The 18,385-nt window shown below is 42.6% G+C and overlaps 1 protein-coding gene across 4 annotated transcripts in view; it reads left to right on the top strand.

Moving 5' to 3' along the window:
* The window catches only part of BMPER (BMP binding endothelial regulator), a 243,239-nt gene extending 225,305 nt beyond the window's left edge, over window positions 1-17,934 (top strand). For 3 of the 4 annotated variants that reach the window (XM_032306002.1, XM_032305999.1, XM_032306000.1), the window contains 2 exons: window positions 5,868-5,998; window positions 16,528-17,934. In XM_032306002.1, coding sequence (XP_032161893.1) covers window positions 5,868-5,998; window positions 16,528-16,709 — 313 coding nt within the window. In that variant the 3' untranslated portion in view covers window positions 16,710-17,934. The remainder of the gene's footprint in view (window positions 1-5,867; window positions 5,999-16,527) is intronic. The other variant, XM_032306001.1, reaches the window with a different exon arrangement.
* The last annotated feature ends 451 nt before the right edge of the window (window positions 17,935-18,385 follow it).

The following is an 18,385-nucleotide window of genomic DNA, read 5'->3' as shown; positions in this document are numbered from 1 at the left end:
TGGGATACCAGAGAGGGGTGCAAGAAGTTCAAAATGAAGATGAAATGTTCCTAAGGAAGCAGTTTAGCTCATAGGTTGCAGTGGTGGGCAACCCAGGGGCAGAAGCCACATTAGGCACTAGCGGGAGGAGGAGGGGCAAAGACAGAATTCATACTCCTAAGATATCGGGGTCCAACTGTGACTCCATGGAAGCTGGGCAAAGGTCATCAAGCCATTCTCATTCACTCTTTTGATGATTCACCGTATTTACTGAGCTGTGGGTTCAAGGCACTGTGCTTGGCCGGATGAATAAGATACAGCTCCCCTCTCTAACCCACAAAGAGGTAATTAGGATTCAGAGGGTCTGTGCCAGAATAAAGATGTAGAAGGGACAGGACGCAGTAGCAAGGGCTGAGTTCTCCCAGGCCAGTCAGGAAGCATCATGGAAGAGTTTGAACTGACTATTAAATGATAGACATCAGATTCTTTCAGTAGAAAAAGATGGGGAAGCACAGTCAAGACAAAAATGGCAAGGTGGAAGGAAGCCTGAGGATTAATGAGACATTCCCTATGACTGGGTAAAAGAATGTGTGTGGCTAAGAGAAAGGGATGATCTAGACCACTAGCAACTATGAATTTAAACTTTCTCTGTAAGTGCCCAGGAAGAGCCGGAGTGAGCCCGATCTTGATCTCACAACATCTGTAAGCCTCTCTCTCTGGGAGATCCTCTCTCTGGGGAGAAGGGGAATGGTTTCCCACCACAGATGGAGCTGCACACTTGGCACCACTATCCAGTAGAACTTTCTGCAGGGATACAACTTGTGTAAGTCAGCACTGCCCAGTATGATGGCCTCTTGCCACATGTGGCCACGGGACACCTGAAATGTGGCTCATGTGACTAAGGAACTGAATTTAACATTTTGCTTAATTGTAATGAATTTAAATTTCCATTTAAACAGTTCCACTGGCTTATGACTTCTTTCTAGAGCTTTGCAGGAGGCAGCGGTTGTAACCTAATGGTGGGGAGAAGCTGATGGGGGCTCCCCCGCAGCTAAATGGCAATAAGTTGGGTTTTGTGGAGGGCACTGACCCCAGGTGGGTTCTGATTCCAGTATGGTGCTGCGTGCTGTGAGGAGAGGTCTTTGAAGTGTCTTCCTGAGACATGACACCCATACAGGAAGCCATTGCAGAAGGGAGCAGCTGGGGTGCGACAAAGGGCTGTGCTAGTGCACAGCACTAGCCTGGGAGGGCCCTGGGGTAGCTCCTGGCACCCTCTTTTTGTATTGCTACGGTGCTCAGCTGTGTGAGCCCCAAGGAGCAGGAATCCTGCCTGCACCTCTTGCCATCAGGAAAGGTGCCCGGAGCAGGGTGCGGAAATCAGAACGTCATTTCTAAATGCATTCACCAGCTCCTGTGTCAGAAGGCACACTTCAAAGGGCTCCTCAGGCAGCTGATGATTCTGTAGTACCAGTAGAGCTTTTCTGGAAAAGCCCGATTGTAACGCAGCCTATGTTTTCCCACTGGAGCAAAGGACGCCTATGTTTCCTGCGTAGGAATTCAACATCGAACAGAACAAAATTGTGACAGAATCATGCCACCAAGGCAAAGAAACCAAAGCCATAAATCTTACCACTATAAGTGATAACGTTCTCCCCCATGTTCTATAAAATGAATATGAATACGTGGTATCAGTGCATACTAAGGAAAGAACACCAATTTTCCATTGCCGCATAACAATTCAACTCCACTGTCATAAATTAGATTTTTCTCATGCCGCACTATTAAGTGTGATCAACACAAATTGAACACTTGAATCACAATAGCTTTGCCCCTCCCTGAAATCTGGAGTGCATTTGAGGATGCTTTTACTTTTCCCTCCATAAGTTCTTTTTCTTAATAAATTCCTTCCAGCAGAAGCATGCCCAGTTATCCCATTATCCATTCCAACCATCTGGATGTCAAGTTCATGGCATCGCTTGGCCAATAAGGTGGGAGTCTGAGGATGACCCCCAGTGAATAGAATCAAAGCCTGTGCAGGAGGCCTCAGATTCACAGATTGGAAAACTTGAGCTAGAGAAATATTTAATAACTAAGACCTACCCATGGATATTTTAATTTCCTCCCATTCTTTGTGCTTTATTTTCCTGTTCTAGTCCCTACATTCTGACTGAAATACTAATATGTCTCATGTTACTCTTTTTGTCGACTTAAAAATACACCGATTTTTATCTTTTTAGAAAAGTGATATGTGTTTATTGTAGAAAATACAGATATGGAGACACTAGGAAGAGCCAAAATTCTACCACCTCGAGCTGACTGCTGTGAACATTTGGGCATATCTGTTGTCAGTTATTTTTGTCTTATGTGTGACCACGCAGTACTGAAACAGGTTTGCTCTTTTTCAATCAATCCTGCTGGAATGTCTCCTCATATTTTAAAAAACATCATTGCAGTGTCTGTAGGATATAAATGTCACCTAGATGTATTTAACTATTTCCCTGTTACAGGCAATCCGGTTTCTCCCCCTGCCCTCTTTTTCATTTCAAATAGCACTGTGGTGAAGTCTCCTGTATATATAGCCTTTGTCCACATCCACATGCATTACTATTTTCTTGGGTGTGAAATGTCTCTGCCAGAGGAAGGAGCCTCCTTTGGGCTATTTATAAGTATTGCCAAATTGCTCCCTGTAAAGATCTTCTAATGCGTTTGTTAATATGGCTGTTGAGGTGAGAAAGACCTGAATCGCAGTCTTGGTTTTGCAGTTCCAGATCTGCGATCAGTCATGTGACCTTGCACAAGCTAAACCATCCAGGCTCCAGTTTCCCCAAGAGTTAAGTGGGCCAGGAGTAACACGTGCCTCAGACCCCTTTGCTGTGTGGACTAGATGCGACAATCCCCACACAAGCCGACGGTAGCAAAATGCCTGACGTAGGAGCTAAGAGTTGTACACTCGGCCAGCAAGAGCTGGGACCCTCTTTCTCCATTCTCTCACAAACCCTGGGTACAGTTTGGTGTAAAAATCATCAACTTGACAAGTGAATAAAAAAAGACATCTTGTAGTTTTAACTTCTGTGACAAAACACATCTCTCTAGCCTTTAAATATGTTTGAAATATTTCAAGCCAAGGGTGGCTTTGACAAACGTTTTTTCCTCCAGTGTTGTTCCTCATGAGTGCCAAGTAATAGAATAAGCTCAACTCTTCCTTCGTTTTAAAGGGCAGATCTGCTGCTGGCTGTGTGTGTGCCCTGCGTGGCCTGTCATGGACGCAGAGGGTGGGCAATACGCGTGGTTATTAAATGTGGGCTTCCACAAGAAATGTGAACTCACCGCGTTTTCTCTCGACAGCTCAGTGAATTGGATTTAGCTGTCCCTAGTTCACTTGAAATCGCATAAATAGCTTCCTAAGACAACCAGTAGAAAGAAAGAGAAAAGAAGGAAAACATTCCCCAATAACCCTTGCACTTAAACCAATTAAATTCTGTTTACTGTCCACAGTTCTACAGAGTCGCATTAGATGTACTTTCAAACCAGAGGATGTGTTTCCTCGCGCAGAGACCACCACATTCTCACAGGAGAACCATCATTTCACCGGGCCCACTCGGTGGCACTCCATTCCCATCGCGTTGGTGGGACCCGTGCCCAAGGGAGTAACACTCCATAGGCCAGGGAGGTCCCCAGGGTGTGAAGCCAGGGTGGGATGAGAGGCTATAGCACTAATTCACCAAAACCTGGCTGGGGATTCAGAATTGAGTGGGACCATGATGGGTGTAGGTTGGTCTGGAATGGAAATGAAAACAGCGAAGACAGTGGTATTGAGCAGGGTTCGTCCTCAGACCTTCAGAGGCCATTTTAAGAACAGGCTTTAGTTGGCTGTTCTCAGAAGCCTGGAGGCTCTGCATGAGTTTGAAGACACAGCACTGTGTCTGGTATGTGTTTGCCAGTGAGCATGATTTCACAGGGTTTCTGTAATGCAAGTGGGAGGAGGTATTTAGAAATACAGTCTTGGGGCACCTGGGTGGCTTAGTCAGTTACGGGTCAGACTCTTGACTTGGGCTCAGGTCACGATCTCAGGGTCCTGAGATCAAGCTCCACACTGGGCTCCGTGTGGAGTCTGCTTGTCCCTCTCCTTCTGTTCCTCCACACCCTGTTCTCCATCCCCCCCCCATCTCTAAAATAAATAAAATCTTAAAAAAAAAAAAAGAAATACATTCTTTATTATTACAGAGAGGAAAGGGATCCGTTTTTCTGTTCTGTATCAGTCATCAGATAATTTTCTGTCTTAAGTATCAGTCATCAGATAATTTCTCACTTGATGACACGGAAGAGGCTCGTTAGGTTTCAGTACAATTGCTTCTTGTCCCTGTTAGTTTCTGTTTCCAAGGCTGTGTTCTTGAGGGTTGGGCTATAATAATTGGGTACACGGTGAGTCTATTGATTCTTTAATATGGTTTCTGCATTTAATTTTTGTTCCAGGCAGGCAGTGCACCACCTTGACACAGAGCTAGCTGGCTACTCTCCGTGATCAGATATGTACACATGTCCCATGTGAGATCAGATGTGTACACACATCCCACAAGAGAAAGTGCTGGCATATTCACATTGGATTATCACATCCTGGGCACTTTTCAAGATCCTCTGTGCTGTTTGTAATCTTGAGTATTATAATTATTTGTTTTTGCTTTCAGCCTTGAATTTGGTTCTATAAGGAAGAGGTTTCGCTGAACATGAGTATGGGGAAAAAAAGGGTAGTTTAATGTTCTTAATCTTGAGGGCCTCTTGCATAATGTGAAGTCCAAACTGGGAGGGAGTGAACTTGCTGGAAGGGGAAGATGAAGAAGGTTCTCTGATTCTAGGACATAACAGGAAGAGCCTCAGTGTAAGAGGAATTCGTTTAATTCATTCTTTTGCCACTTTTTAATGGGACTTGGGCCCATCTATTCATTTGTAAAATGGCCTTTTTATTTATAAAATATGGACTGTGTTTTGCCTATGTAGCACTCAGTGAAAGACTGAAGCAGAAGCATTTTGTAAATGATAATAGGACATCCCAATGTAAATTCATTACCGTGTCCTAGAGGTCAAGGTGCTTGAAAATTTGTTGGTTTTCAGTGAAGCCCGTTTCAGTTCCCCTGATGTCCTGGCCCATCATTTCCATATTTAAACTTACGCTATGAAGCTCTTGGCTCAGTCTTCTTTATCTTTTAGTCTAATTAGGAGTCTGAATGTTTTGCTTTATTTGGAGTTTGTCACCCCACATTCTAAAGAATGAGGTTCAGTATTTCTTAAAAGACTAAGATTCTAAGCTACTGTAAAAATAAATCTTAATTGTATGTCTTCAGAAAGCCCTGGGATTTTTATACTTTCATCATGTTAGTCACTATTTTGGTTATATTGAATTAGAAACTATGTTTCCTATATTAGAGCTATTCACAAAATGACAGCACTTTGAATGGTGACTGCAGCCTAGGAGCTGTGTTTCCAACATGGTAACCTCTAGGCATATTGATTATTTGCATCTAAGTGAATTAAAATAAAATCAAATAAAAAATTTGGTTCCTCACACACCTGGCTCAATAGCCAGGTACAGGTAGTAGAGACTGCTTCGGATAATGGAGATTGTAGAACATTTCCTATCATTACAGGAAGTTTTCTTGGAGAGTCCTGCTCTAGAAGAAAGGGAACCTACTATCACATTGTTCAGACATACCCCATAAGGCTTCATGCAGAACTTTTATGCCATTTTTAGATTTCCAACCTAAAATATCAACCTTTAATGGCCAATCAAGGTTTGACATCCACCTACCCACCCCTGTCTACAAGTCACATTTAAGGTATGTGATGAAATTTGATATTTTTACATGTTCATTTCTTTCTGTTGGGTTCCTTAGGTCCTGCGTGACAGACATGTGTGAATGTCCAGTCCATAAAAACTGTTACTGTGAGTCATTCCTGGCGTATACCCGGGCCTGTCAGAGAGAGGGCATCAGTGTCCACTGGGAGCCTCAGCAGAATTGTGCAGGTGAGAAATTCCTGGCATATCCATCCTTCTGGAGTTCACTACAGCTCCCAAAATAGCAATGGAAGAGACTTGCTGATGTGGGCCACATTTCCCCTTGGCCAAAGGGAAATTCCATCAATAGTCCAACTAGATTGCAACTTGATAAAACACGAGGGCTTCCCACTAGGCAGGATAGAATGCACTTAAGAGAAATGCTTTGTGACAAGCACATTTGAACAATTTAAGGATTTCCACTGTTGCAAAATCCTCCCAACCTCAAGCTACCCCAGCTGTTTGTACTCAGCACATGGACAATCACAGCTGTGGCTTAGGTTATGTGTGGAACAAAGACGATTCATGATGATTACAGTCATTTAAGGTCTTCAGGATAAGTGCGATTTTTTTTTGTTAAACCCTAGAAGAATGTTCTTTTGCCTCTGAGAGATAGATTTTTATATTCCTTGTTATAGCTCTTTGATCTCAGGCAGGTTAATTGGCTTATTTGAGATCTGTAAAATGGACTTCTTTGTTCATTCAAGAAATATTTCTTACCCAGTGGCTAAGTGCTGGGCATTGTGCTCAGCACAGCTGGTAATCGGTGACTCAAAGAGAAGAAGCCCTTGTCATTGAGGTGCCCACAGCCCAAAAAGAGAACCAGACAAAAATAGTAACTCTACAACAAATACTTGCCAAGTATGTTAACTGTGATGAAGGAAACAAATAAGGAAGAGCCAAAGAAAGCAAATGGAGAGGGAGTGGGTGACTCCTTAGGTGGCGACAAGGCTAAGTTTCTCTGTGGCTGTGACATTTCAGCTGAGTCTGGAAGGATCAAAGGGAGTCAGGGCAAGCATTTTATGCAGAAAAAAACACATTTTTATTGCCACAAAGTAGGAACAAGATAGCATGCTTTTGTACTGGAAGGGAGCCGGTGTGGCTCAAGCATGGTTTGCGAGAGGAGGAGGGTGGAGAAGAAGCGGCAGCTGCATCGGGCAGGGCTTTTCAGGTCTCTGGAAGGTGGGTAGCCTTTACTCTAAGAGGAGTGGGAGCCACTGCTGGGCTTTAAGCAAGCCTCGTTTTGCTTTCCGAAGTTCACCCTGTGTCCGGGCTACTGTGGGGGGAATAGATGGGCTGGGGCAAGATTGAAAGCAGGTGACCAGGCAGGTGACTGTTGCCGTAGTGGTGGTGAACGGTGGTGGTTTGGATTAAGATGGAGGGAGTGTATGGGGAGAGAAGAAGAGAGATTCCCACTATAGCTTGGAATTTTATGATTGTATCTATTACACAGAGTGATAAGCATCCGTGATATATATATGAGACATCTGGAAGAGTGTCCAACTCATAGAAGCAGCTGATGCTATTCAGATTTAAAGATGAGATGACTGAATATTTGTCAGTTACCTCAAGGGTTGGCAGATATTTCTCTGAAAAGGGCCAGATTTTTCCTGGAATGAAGAGACTGGAGTTTGCCCTCATTCTAGGCTAATCCAAGCTCTCATATTAGGAAGGAGGGCAGTTGGTGGCACTGCTAACTCTAGAATGCCTGTATTGGTGGAATGCACAAGTGGTCATCTGGTTGGAGAATGGCCTAGAAGAATTGTGTTAAAGCTGTGTTTTCAGTGCACGGCCATCTTGTTTACTTTGACCAGTGGGTCTCAATCTGGCTGGACACTGAAGTCACTAGGGAGTTTAAAAAATAAACCAGAAACCTATGCCTCGGTCCCATGGCCAAATATCCTGCTTTAACTGGCCTTCTGTAGCTTTTAAAACTTCTCAGGTGAGGGGCATCTGGGTGTGCCAGCTGGTTAAGTGTCTGACTCTTAGTTTTGGCTCAGGTGGTGAGGTAACATCAGGGGCCTGGGATTGAGCCCCACATCAGGCTCTGTGCTTAGTGTGGAGTCTGCTTGAGCTTCTCTTCTCCTTCTACTCTCCCTCCCCAATGTGCTCTCTTGTTCAAATTAACAAATAAAATCTTAAAACAAAAGTTTCTCAGGTCATTCTGACCTGCAGCCAAAGTTGAAACCACTGAGTTAATTTTTATGCCTATTTGGGTGGCTTTGAGGGGAGAGGATGACAGGTATTTTGGGGTTACTAAAACTTCTCTAAGCTGCCGCTTGACAAAATCACTAGTCTGTGTCCTTGAAAAGCGCCAAACCCTTTTACTTCTTTCTGGTTTTTCTTTTGGAATTTGCTCTTCTCTGCAAACCCAAGTCCAGTCTTTGTATCTGAGTTCACTTTCCACAGCAAGAGTACCTCTCTGTTGATGCCACCCTTCTCAAAGGAGTATTGATTGATAAAAATAACTTACATAATGCCAGCAGGCCAGGCCCGAGGACCCAAAAGGGATCCTGCAGGACCAACCAAGATGGTCCTTGGCTTCACACAGGATGGAAAGCAAACATGAGCCAGCCGGAAGTGAGAGCAGAGTTTATTGAAGATATATATATGGAAGATAAAGACAGAGCATATGGGAGGCTCAGAAAGGAAATGGAGGATGAGTCTAATCTTTGCGTGGAGTCTGGAGTCTTTACTGACGGTTGTGATCTGGTGCACATGTCTTCTCAGGCATGTAGGAACTGGTCAGAACAAGAACAGGGTCTAGGTGTCCATCATGAGTCACTCATTCCCTGGAATCAGGGTGTCTTGGCATCTTCAAGATGTCTAGCGCTCGTGGTCTGGTATATGCACATGATGACCTCGCCCTATCATTTCTTAGATACCACCATTTGTGCCGGAAGACTCCAAAGAAATTGTTAACTCCTCATCCCTTACAAGGACTTACATTAAGACATGTGCATGGTGGGAGGTGCAGGTCCTAGCAAGAATAGAAACAGAAAAGGGAGCAAAATTTAGATTTTTGTGAAGTCTTTCAGTTTCCCTAGCTCAGTAGTAAGGTGTGGTGGAGGCTCCTAAAAAGTAAGACCAAATGGCTTAGCTCTCACCTAATGTATCCGTGCGGGGTTGCATAGTGAAGGTGATGTTTTGAGGAACCTGTCCTTTCAGTGCATCTTGAATAGTCCGGGTTCCCTTTCTCTCCTTTGAATCCTCCTTGCCTCATATCTATCAGAAAATGATTGAGATATATGGAGGCCAGCCCCATCCCTCCACCCTCTGTGATTTAGAGCTCTGCAGAACCTTATAAACTTTATTAGCTGTGGGGGTGCCGTGGTAAGGCTTATATTAGATACACAATCTAGGAACACTCTCTTCCTGGCCCGGAGCTCTGTATAGCCCCATCTGAGGGCACACACTGCATCTGAGGACGCCATATTTCCCCCGGCATCCTGATTTCAGGGACCAAATGTCAGGAGCTAAAATCACTTTTCTAATGGACAAGGAATATGGCTCTTGAAAGGTTCCATTTACCACTTAAAATTAATGGACCCATCTGAGTGAGGCCTGATTGCACCGTTGCAGGGGAACCCTTACACACGCACGTGTACACACACACACACAATAAGATTCCACAGATTGGCAGCTGGTACAGGAAAATAAATATACAGAGACATGCAGCACCTTTCAGTAGATCCAGTTCCAATTAATCAGAAATACTGAAGACCCTAAGAATACTCCTTCCTTATTTTCAGCTCCCAGATCTTTTTCTTTCTTTCTTTCTTTTCTTTTTTTTTTCTTTTCTTTTTTTTTTTTTTTTTTTTTTGACAGAGAGAGACACAGTGAGAGAGGGAACACAAGCAGGGGGAGAGGGAGAAGCAGTCTTCCCACTGAGCAGGGAGCCCAATGCAGGGCTTGATCCCAGGACTCTGGGATCAAGACCTGAGACGAAGGCCGACACTTAATGACTGAGCCACCGGTCATCCCCTCCCAGATCTTTTGACTTATGACAGCACTTACGGCCACTTAATACAGAGAAGAGAAATATTCCAGAATAAAAAGCTTGAGAGTTGAACAGATAAGAAGCCAGTCAGGCTAGAAACTCTGAATGAGCAAGTGACATTTGCAAGGCTAGAGTGGGTTTTCGCTCTATCATGACTACCAGCAGGAAGTGTCCATGTGGCTGAAAGGACAGATGGCGCCGAGGTTTAGCATGTGAATTACCGAGTACAATACACTGTGCAAAGGGCCATCACGAAGGTCTATCATAAAAGCTTAATAATGACCCTTTCTATTAATATTTGCCATTTTATAAGCATTTCCTTTGCCCTGAGGACTACACTAGTACTTTTATGATATTTTATCTGGTTAAATCTGCATTATAGTCTATGTGGTAACATTCTATTACCCACATTTTAATGATAAGGACATTGAGGTTTAGAATATTTAAGTGATTGGCTGCAAGTCACAGAGCTAGAAAATGCGTAAGTTGGGAATGGAACTCAGGTCAATTTGCTTTACAGCCTCTGTTGTTCATCATTATGAAAACAGACCGCAAGAGCACTGCAGGAAAAAGACCTTTGAATATGAATATATATTTATTTGCATATTTCCATAAACATCAATGAATTTGTTCAAACATTTCTTATGTAGAGCTTTCCAATTTCTCTTGATTTGTGTCTTATCACTGATGGTGGTCACTTGGTAATCTCTGAGTTTAACTTTGCTGTGATCTAGGTTGCGCATCTCACTTGGCTATCCTTAGCGGATTTTCCGCCACCTCCCTGTAGCTGGTGCTAATTGTCACTGCACTTTCAATGATACATCTTATAAGTGGGAAAGGTGCTAGGATATTCAAAGTGGTGTGTATCTTTCTGTAGCACATCATATAGACTGCTGGGTTCTATGAGCATTTTCCCATTTTGTTTTGTTTTGTTTCCCTACAAATTCTGGGTGATTCTAGCCCCTTCTGTGTAGCAACTGCTTTCCTTATACACAATGAGCTTTTCCTTGGCCAGCTGGATGCCTCCTGTAACAGTTTAGGGGATAAAGTCAGTATGGTCATCTTTAACACCCAGTAGAGGGACATCAGGACAGCTGAGTTCCAGAGGGCTCAGAGCCATGCTTATTGAATTTACAGATAAAGCCAACACCTAGTGCTTTTACGGGCTACCACATAAAGTAACACACACTGCTGCTTGTATGTGTTACACAGTGGCTGCTTGTGTGCCCTCTTGAGAACAAATACATGCCAACCCTAATCACTTCGGTAGTTTGCTGGCTTTTAAAAAAATTCATTTAACCAGATGAATCCTTTTTTAAATGTCTATGTGCATATTGGTCACATTTAGGTTTTAAAAAATTATCTTTTGCCTATTATATATTAGAAATCATTTTGAATTCACAGAAGGGTCAAACAGGGTCTGAGTCAATATTCGCTTTCTAGGATCATATAAAAGTTGATGATCAATTTGAAGGCAAATGTAATTACATCATCCCCCAGCTAAAACCCTCCCAAGATTCCCCTTTGCCGAGACTTACAGCCCTTGCTTGCTTGTCTTCCTTTGTCTCCCCGTCTCTCCCTCCTCAAATTCTGTGCTCCCATCTACCAAACTGGGATCCTCATTCCCTGATTGAGCCAGACAATTTGTTGTTGCCCACATCCTGCCCTTGCCCTCTCTCTACCTGGGCAACTCTTCCCAACACAGCCTGTCTGACAGTTGCTACTCACCTTTTAAGACCTAAGTGGGCTCTGTTCTCTGAGGTCTTCTTAGATGCTGACCTACCCTCAACGTCGGGGTGATGTCTCCCTCTTACTCCTCTATAGTATTTTGATCCAGTGATCTAATATGGTACCTCTTGCATTTTATTAAGAATCTGTTTACATGTCACCTTCACTTGTTTGGTTGTATGCCCAGACTCCTGTAACTGGAGATCAAAGATGATATCTTACTCACATTTGATTCCCTGGCCCAAGAAAATGCCTACCACATGGCAGATAGGCGGGAGAGATTTATTAATTTGAACTGAAATGGAAATGGTATTTATTCAATGAGAAAAGAACCCCCGCTTTTTTCCTAGTAGTTCTCCATTTTCTACATTCTACTTTCTAGCCGTAGATTGTGAAGGAAATAATCAGTGTTCAGGTAGTCAAAGGTGAAATGTCATAGCAGAACATCAGTAAGTTAAGTGCTAGAGCTAGAAGGAATAATTGAGAGGTCAGAGAGAGGAGGAGAACATGAGAGAGATCATGTTTATGAGAGCATGTGGGAAAAGGAGAGAATATGGGTAGAAAGAGGAAATTCTATCAAGTTTTCATGTTATAAGTGATCTTTGCAAGATTTAAAGGGAAGCAAAGTATCTGGCGGGTAAAGCGAGTTCAAAGAGGCTTTCTGGAAGCAGCTGAGTGGAAAATGAACTCAAGTCCAGCCAAATGTAATCCACACTGGGAAATGAGATGATGGATTGAGCATCATTAAGATTAAATCATCATCCAACAGGCACTAACATTTATTAAGCTGTTCCTCTGTGCTTGGCCTTGTGCCAGAACCTTGGGTCATGGTAGACAAGGACTCTGCCCACAGGACCAGGGCCTCAACAGGTCACTTTTTTCAACCATGGGTCCTTGACATTGGTAACTATGACAGGCCATACCCAGAACTTTTATAATCTACAGCGGCTCAGGCCCCACTATAGACTCAGAGCAAAAATCTTTGGGGAATGGGGTTAAGGAATAATACCTTTTGAAAGATCCTCAAGGGACTGTGATGAGCATCTGTGATTAAGAACTACAGCTGCACTGGAACTGGGGATTAAAACAAACAAATAACTTTAACATGAAAAGTGCTGTGGGGTACAGAGAGAGAAAGGATATTTTGGGGGCGATCCAGGAAGCTACTTGGAAGAAGCAACATTTGAATTAAGACTTGGAAAATGATGAGATTGGGAAGAGAATCAGAACTAGAAATTAGAGATGGCACTGTAGTAGCTGATAGAAAGAGAGAGAGAGTGAGAAGGCAAGACAATGTAAGGGAAAGAAGAAAGTAGACAAACGCAGGACAGAAGGTGTCCTTAAGGTGTTAGAAACTGGGGGGTTCAGTGTCATAAGATAGAGAGTAACACCAAATATTTTGTGGAAAGGTTATGGGAGAATGGGGCTTACCAGTGTATCGGTAGACAGAGTCATTATGAAAAATTTTGGTGGGAACTGCTTCAATAAAGTGGTAGCTGAGAAAGACAGGTCTATTAATGTTGATTAATTGCAGAGGAATTGGATAGAATGACTATAAACTCTCTAATGAGATTTAGAGGTAAAAGGAAGGAGGCATTAAGTCTGATACGTTACAGAATCTTTTTTCATCAAAGGTTAGCATTGCTCTGAAGATGTTTGTAATATTTAGAAGATGGAGCCAACAGAGAAGAGGATAAATATGCAATGAAAAGGACAAACAACTAAAAGAGCAAGTTCATGGAGAGGAGAGGGGTCAGAACCCAGGAGTGGCAAGTCAAGGATGGGTGTAGATGCGGTGGAGCGGCGATAGGGAAACGACGTAAGGGTGCTTGTGTCGATGACCTGAACCCCTCAGTAAGGAAGGATGGGGGCTCAGAGTCTGCGGAGGAGCTCCGGTAGGGTTTTAAGTGGCAGACGGTGGGAAGCAACAGGAGCGCTCATTGAGCTCTTCCTTCCACTTTAGAAATAGTTGCTTTCTCATTTGCTAAAAAGGCATGAATCTCTGCAGTGACTGAAGCATGGATGTGAGGGTTGTGTATAGGATAAGTTCTCAGTTCTGACGGCATATGAAAATTACCTGGGCTAGGTTTTTTGGGGGGAGGGATGTCAGGCGTCAGGAAGCTCCCTGATCATTCTAATTTTCAGTGGAAAACCTAACAACACGGGGAAATAGTCACTGTGGGTGAATATGCTCTTCAGCTAGGATGTTTCCAAATTGTTAGACATAAATAATATATAGGATATTCCGTTAGCCACTGAAAGGGGAAAAAAATTTTTTGAAGGGATCTGTCAAAAGCCAAAAGATTGTCAGAAAAGCAAGCAAGATTTAAAGGAAGAGTTGTGTTGCTCTGCCCACTCACTCATCCATATAGCACTCGGTAGGCCTCTGACTACCTGCTGCATGTTAAACAGCACACTGTTGTTGAAAATAAAGAAACAAGATGCCTTTCCCTCTAGTGGCCGAGATTTAATGGGAGAGAGAGAGAGAAGACAAGGAAACCTGTGAGTACAGCTGCACGTTGTAAAGGCAGGAATGGAGGTGGGCAGCAGGTGCTCTGAGCTCATCCAGATAAGAGAGGTGGGAAACAAACTGGGAAGTGTCTAGAACCGCGGAAGATGGGCTGGATGGTAGTTAACACTCACCAAGCTAAATAATGGCACTAGATCAAGGCAGAGGGTGGGTCTCAGGCTTGGCTTGCCTAGAGGAGGTTCCTAGTAGCCTAAGGAATAAAATTAAATCGTGAAAAGCTGAAACAATAAAGTTACATGGTAGTGGTAATGTTAGGGAATGTAGCATTAACAAGTAGCAGTAATTTTTTACTTATCTACTATATCACTTGGGATCCAGTCAGAAAACAAAGGGCACACTCACATTTACTAGTTGAGGTAATTTTTATAGATGGGCTTCTTGAAAAGGGATAAATCGGGTGTAGGAGAATAACAAAGAAAAGCCCAGTGCCCTGGAAATGAGCTGTTTTTACTCACAATATTTCGACACTGAATGTGTGTGGGTTTTTCTCATACCAACCAATTCTCCAAAGTTCCAGAGACCAACTGGGCGCCCTACAATTTAATTGAATTCTGACACTAACTACACAGAGCTGGTATCAGACTCTGTTGGCTTAAGGGCTCAGTGTCACAAGACTGCCCTCACTTTGGATGCCAGTTCCAAGTGTTAGGTCTCTCGGTTACCCTCACTTCTATCTGCTTTGGCTGCAAAGTAGGGGGAGAGAGGTGTTCTTAAAATCCCCCTTCCTTTTCAGACTTAACAGCTAAAATGTCTCACAAAACTCTGGAAAACACTATTTACTAACTGGTTTGTTATAAAGGATACAAATGAACAGACAAAGAGGTACATATAGCAAGGCACAAAAGGGTCCGGACGAAGGAGTTATGGTCCCAGTGGAGGAAGGACACCACCTTCCCAGTATCTTGATATGTTCCTGAGCTCTGGAGGTTTCGGAACCTTGTTATTAGTCATTTGAGAGTTTTTATGGAGGTTTCCTTATGCAGGCATGGTCAATGAAATCATTGGCCACTGATGATAAACTCAGTAGCCACCCCGTCTCCCCTTCCTGGAGTTTGGGTGGTGGGGCTGAAAATTGCAACCTTCTAATCAGACCTTGTTTTTTTTGGTAACCAGCCCCCATCCTGAAGCTATGTAGGGTCCCCTAGCCACCCGCCATGTCTTTAGCATACAGAATACATTTATTACTCTGGAGATTCCATGGACTTTAGGAGCTGTGTGCCAGGAAGTAGGGACAAAGACTATTTATTTTTTTATTCTATCATTCCCTGATAACAGAGAGGTTGTGATCATTCCGGGGCCTAAAGAGGCAAGGGAGGGGTTGGCCATCAGAACTTGGGACAGAGAGAGCTCTTACTAGCTTATTGTTAGTTAGACATGGTCAAACATGAATGTTCCATGGTAACTCTAAATCTCTAATTTGAAAGATTGAGCTTAAGGTGCACTTGCTTGAAAGCCAGTTCAACTTTTCAGTTTTAGAAATATGTGATTCTTTACGAGGTATTATTTTGCAAACTACATAAGCTGTAGTAGAGAGGTTTCAACAGATCTTCTTGCCTTGCTATTCATTTTGTTTGGAGCAATGTCAGAGGAAGGTTAGACTGTTGCTGGTGTTCTTGAAAAGCCCCTCTTCTACCTTCCTCTTCATGAGAATGGGGGGCGGGGGCTTCTTTGACCGTCCCTGAAAATAACCCAGATAGGAAAGTTTGTATGTCATAAAACTTCCAGAATGTTTGCAGCATTTTTTCCTGACAAATCTATTCATGAATTTTCCGGAACTCTCAGAGTATTGTCAGAATCATTTTAGCTCTAAGTAAACAAAGATAGCAAATGGGTGGTGATTTGGCTAGATCATCATTTTTATATTCTCTGGCCAGCCAGCCACGTATTTCCCTCTCCCCAGGTACTCATCTCATTTTTCCTTACTTGGTTTTTATCCCACTCTTGTTCTAATTTGCCTCAAATTGATTACTATGATTAAAATATGTCACGTAACGTTGGCAGGGTTTTTTTTCCCTGTATGTATAATTCTGTGTATTTGAATATTGATGTGGTTGCATAAAATATTCCTATTCATCACAACTTGATAGTTTTCAGCACTATTTGGAGTTGATTTTCCAGACTGCTCTCAATAACCAAATAACCTCATAGACTTCCTGGGAGCTTTACTAATATATAGTTTGTCTTCTCTGGGAATAAAAAGCTTTCCATTTTATTTTATTTTGAGGTTCACTAGCCCAGCAGGTGGACCTTAGATACTGTTTTTTCAGGTGCCAGTGATACCCAGAGTGTTTGAGGAAGGTCGGAGGTTGGTTATTCCTTTGTTAAAATGCAAAAGTGCATCTGTGCTGTGGAAGGGCCGGAGCAGTGGTTGACACGAGGCTGCAGAATGGCATGGGGCTGGGGTTGAACTGACGTGGCTTTCTCCACGTCTCACCCGTGTCTGCCTTTTTTTTTTTTCAGCCACCCAATGTAAGCACGGGGCTGTGTACGATACCTGTGGTCCAGGATGTGCCAAGACCTGTGACAACTGGAATGAGATCGGTCCATGCAATAAGCCATGCATTGCAGGCTGCCACTGTCCAGCAAACTTGGTCCTTCACAAGGGAAGGTGCATCAAGCCAGTCCTCTGTCCTCAGCGGTGACCTTTGTTCTGCTCTTAAGACTTTGAAACCTGGTGTCCTTGACACTGAAGTGGAAGAGCCAATGAAGGACTGCAGTATTTGTGTGCGGATTCTTCACATACACACACAGAGAGTATATATGTGTACATATATAGATATATAGATATATTCAGAAACATTTCATCATTTATATAAACTATAGGTGGATTATTATATGTATATTTTTTGCTATAAGACATGTATTATTTCTAGGATCCTAACCTGTAAGCCATTGGAATCATTGTATAAATAAACCAGGTGTTGGTAATTTAATAAGGCAGCATGCAGACATATTGGATGGCTTTAACATCACATACATTTGTCATTTTTAAGAAGTTTTCTAAGAAACCCAAATTGCCTGCCTGCATTAATTTTAGCTTTGAATCAAGACTTGCAGTTTAGTGGAAAATGTGTTTCTCTGGAGAAGGGCAAAGTTATCCAGGGGCATTTCATGCTTCCAAGAAGAGGAATGTATGCCTGAGAGAGATGGCTGGTGATTGGTGACAGGTCCTAATGGTGCATGGAAAGCAAGGGATAGGTTGTTAGACTTTCTTGGGTCATGGTCCAATATTATTTCCAAAACCGATTGGCTTGTTGCCAAGAAATATATATTTGTCAGTCGAGCATAGCCCAAGAATTGAATGGTTTCTTGCCATCTTTGCATACTCTTTGAGTCACCTAATTATGAATGTGTGTATGATGGATGTCCATTTATATGTCACAGTGAGATTAAAGAATGTTTGGGTGATATGTTAGTTTTATTGAGCATGAGCAGATATTTGGAGAAACTTTTGCACAACATATGAGAAAGTAACCATTTCTTTGAATCTTAGAGCAGTTGAGGATGGGCAAATAAAATAAGTTGATGTAAGCCATCTACCTTGTGTGACTATTCCATGTGTAAAATGAAAATCACTAATTAATTCCAGGGGATCCTAGTCCAGTGCTATTTGGAGACTGTTAGTATGTCATAATTATTATGCAGAAAGCCTTTACTGACCAGTTGATTTAACGTCAGGCCAAACAAAGACTGGTCTCTGTACTTGCTCTAATTTACTGGTAGTTTACTACTGGTCATCACGTGAGCTTCCTGAATTTTGTTTTCAGTTAATAAATGAAAATGTCAACAAAACAAAACTTACTGATGTCTAAAAATACTATGTTCTACAGTGTAGTCAATAAAGGGCTTAATATTTAAAACAATGTATTTTCTCTTCCAAGATGTGCTGTGTTATACTTCATAAGTAAACCATATCAACTTTGGGCTCATCAATTTTATAACGGCTTTATTTAGACATATTTTATATAACCTACAATACTTAATTTCTGTAGAGTACTATTAATAGAGAAGAGCAAATCCCCAAATTTTTGACAATCCGTATGTTGCCATTGCCTGTCATGCATTCGTGACAGCTCGAGTATTAATTTGGATTCTTTGCTGGGACATCTCCAGCTGTTTGAGTAAACTGAATAAAGCACAGAGTGTAATACTGACTGGCTGGGACACCAGAAAATGTGGTTGTTGTTGTTTTCCATGGGTCCTAAATATCTTAATATCTGGAACCCAAGGTAGCCTGGTCATTGCTTTAGTGCTACATTTGGAAAGAGAGCTTTTTAGGGGACTTAGGTTCCAAATATAGTTGTGACCTTCTCCACAC

Source organism: Mustela erminea, chromosome 11 (assembly GCF_009829155.1).
Source record: "Mustela erminea isolate mMusErm1 chromosome 11, mMusErm1.Pri, whole genome shotgun sequence".
NCBI lineage: Eukaryota > Metazoa > Chordata > Mammalia > Carnivora > Mustelidae > Mustela > Mustela erminea.
The sequence above is the reverse complement of the archived record's forward strand: the minus strand, read 5'-3'. Positions and strand labels throughout refer to the sequence as shown.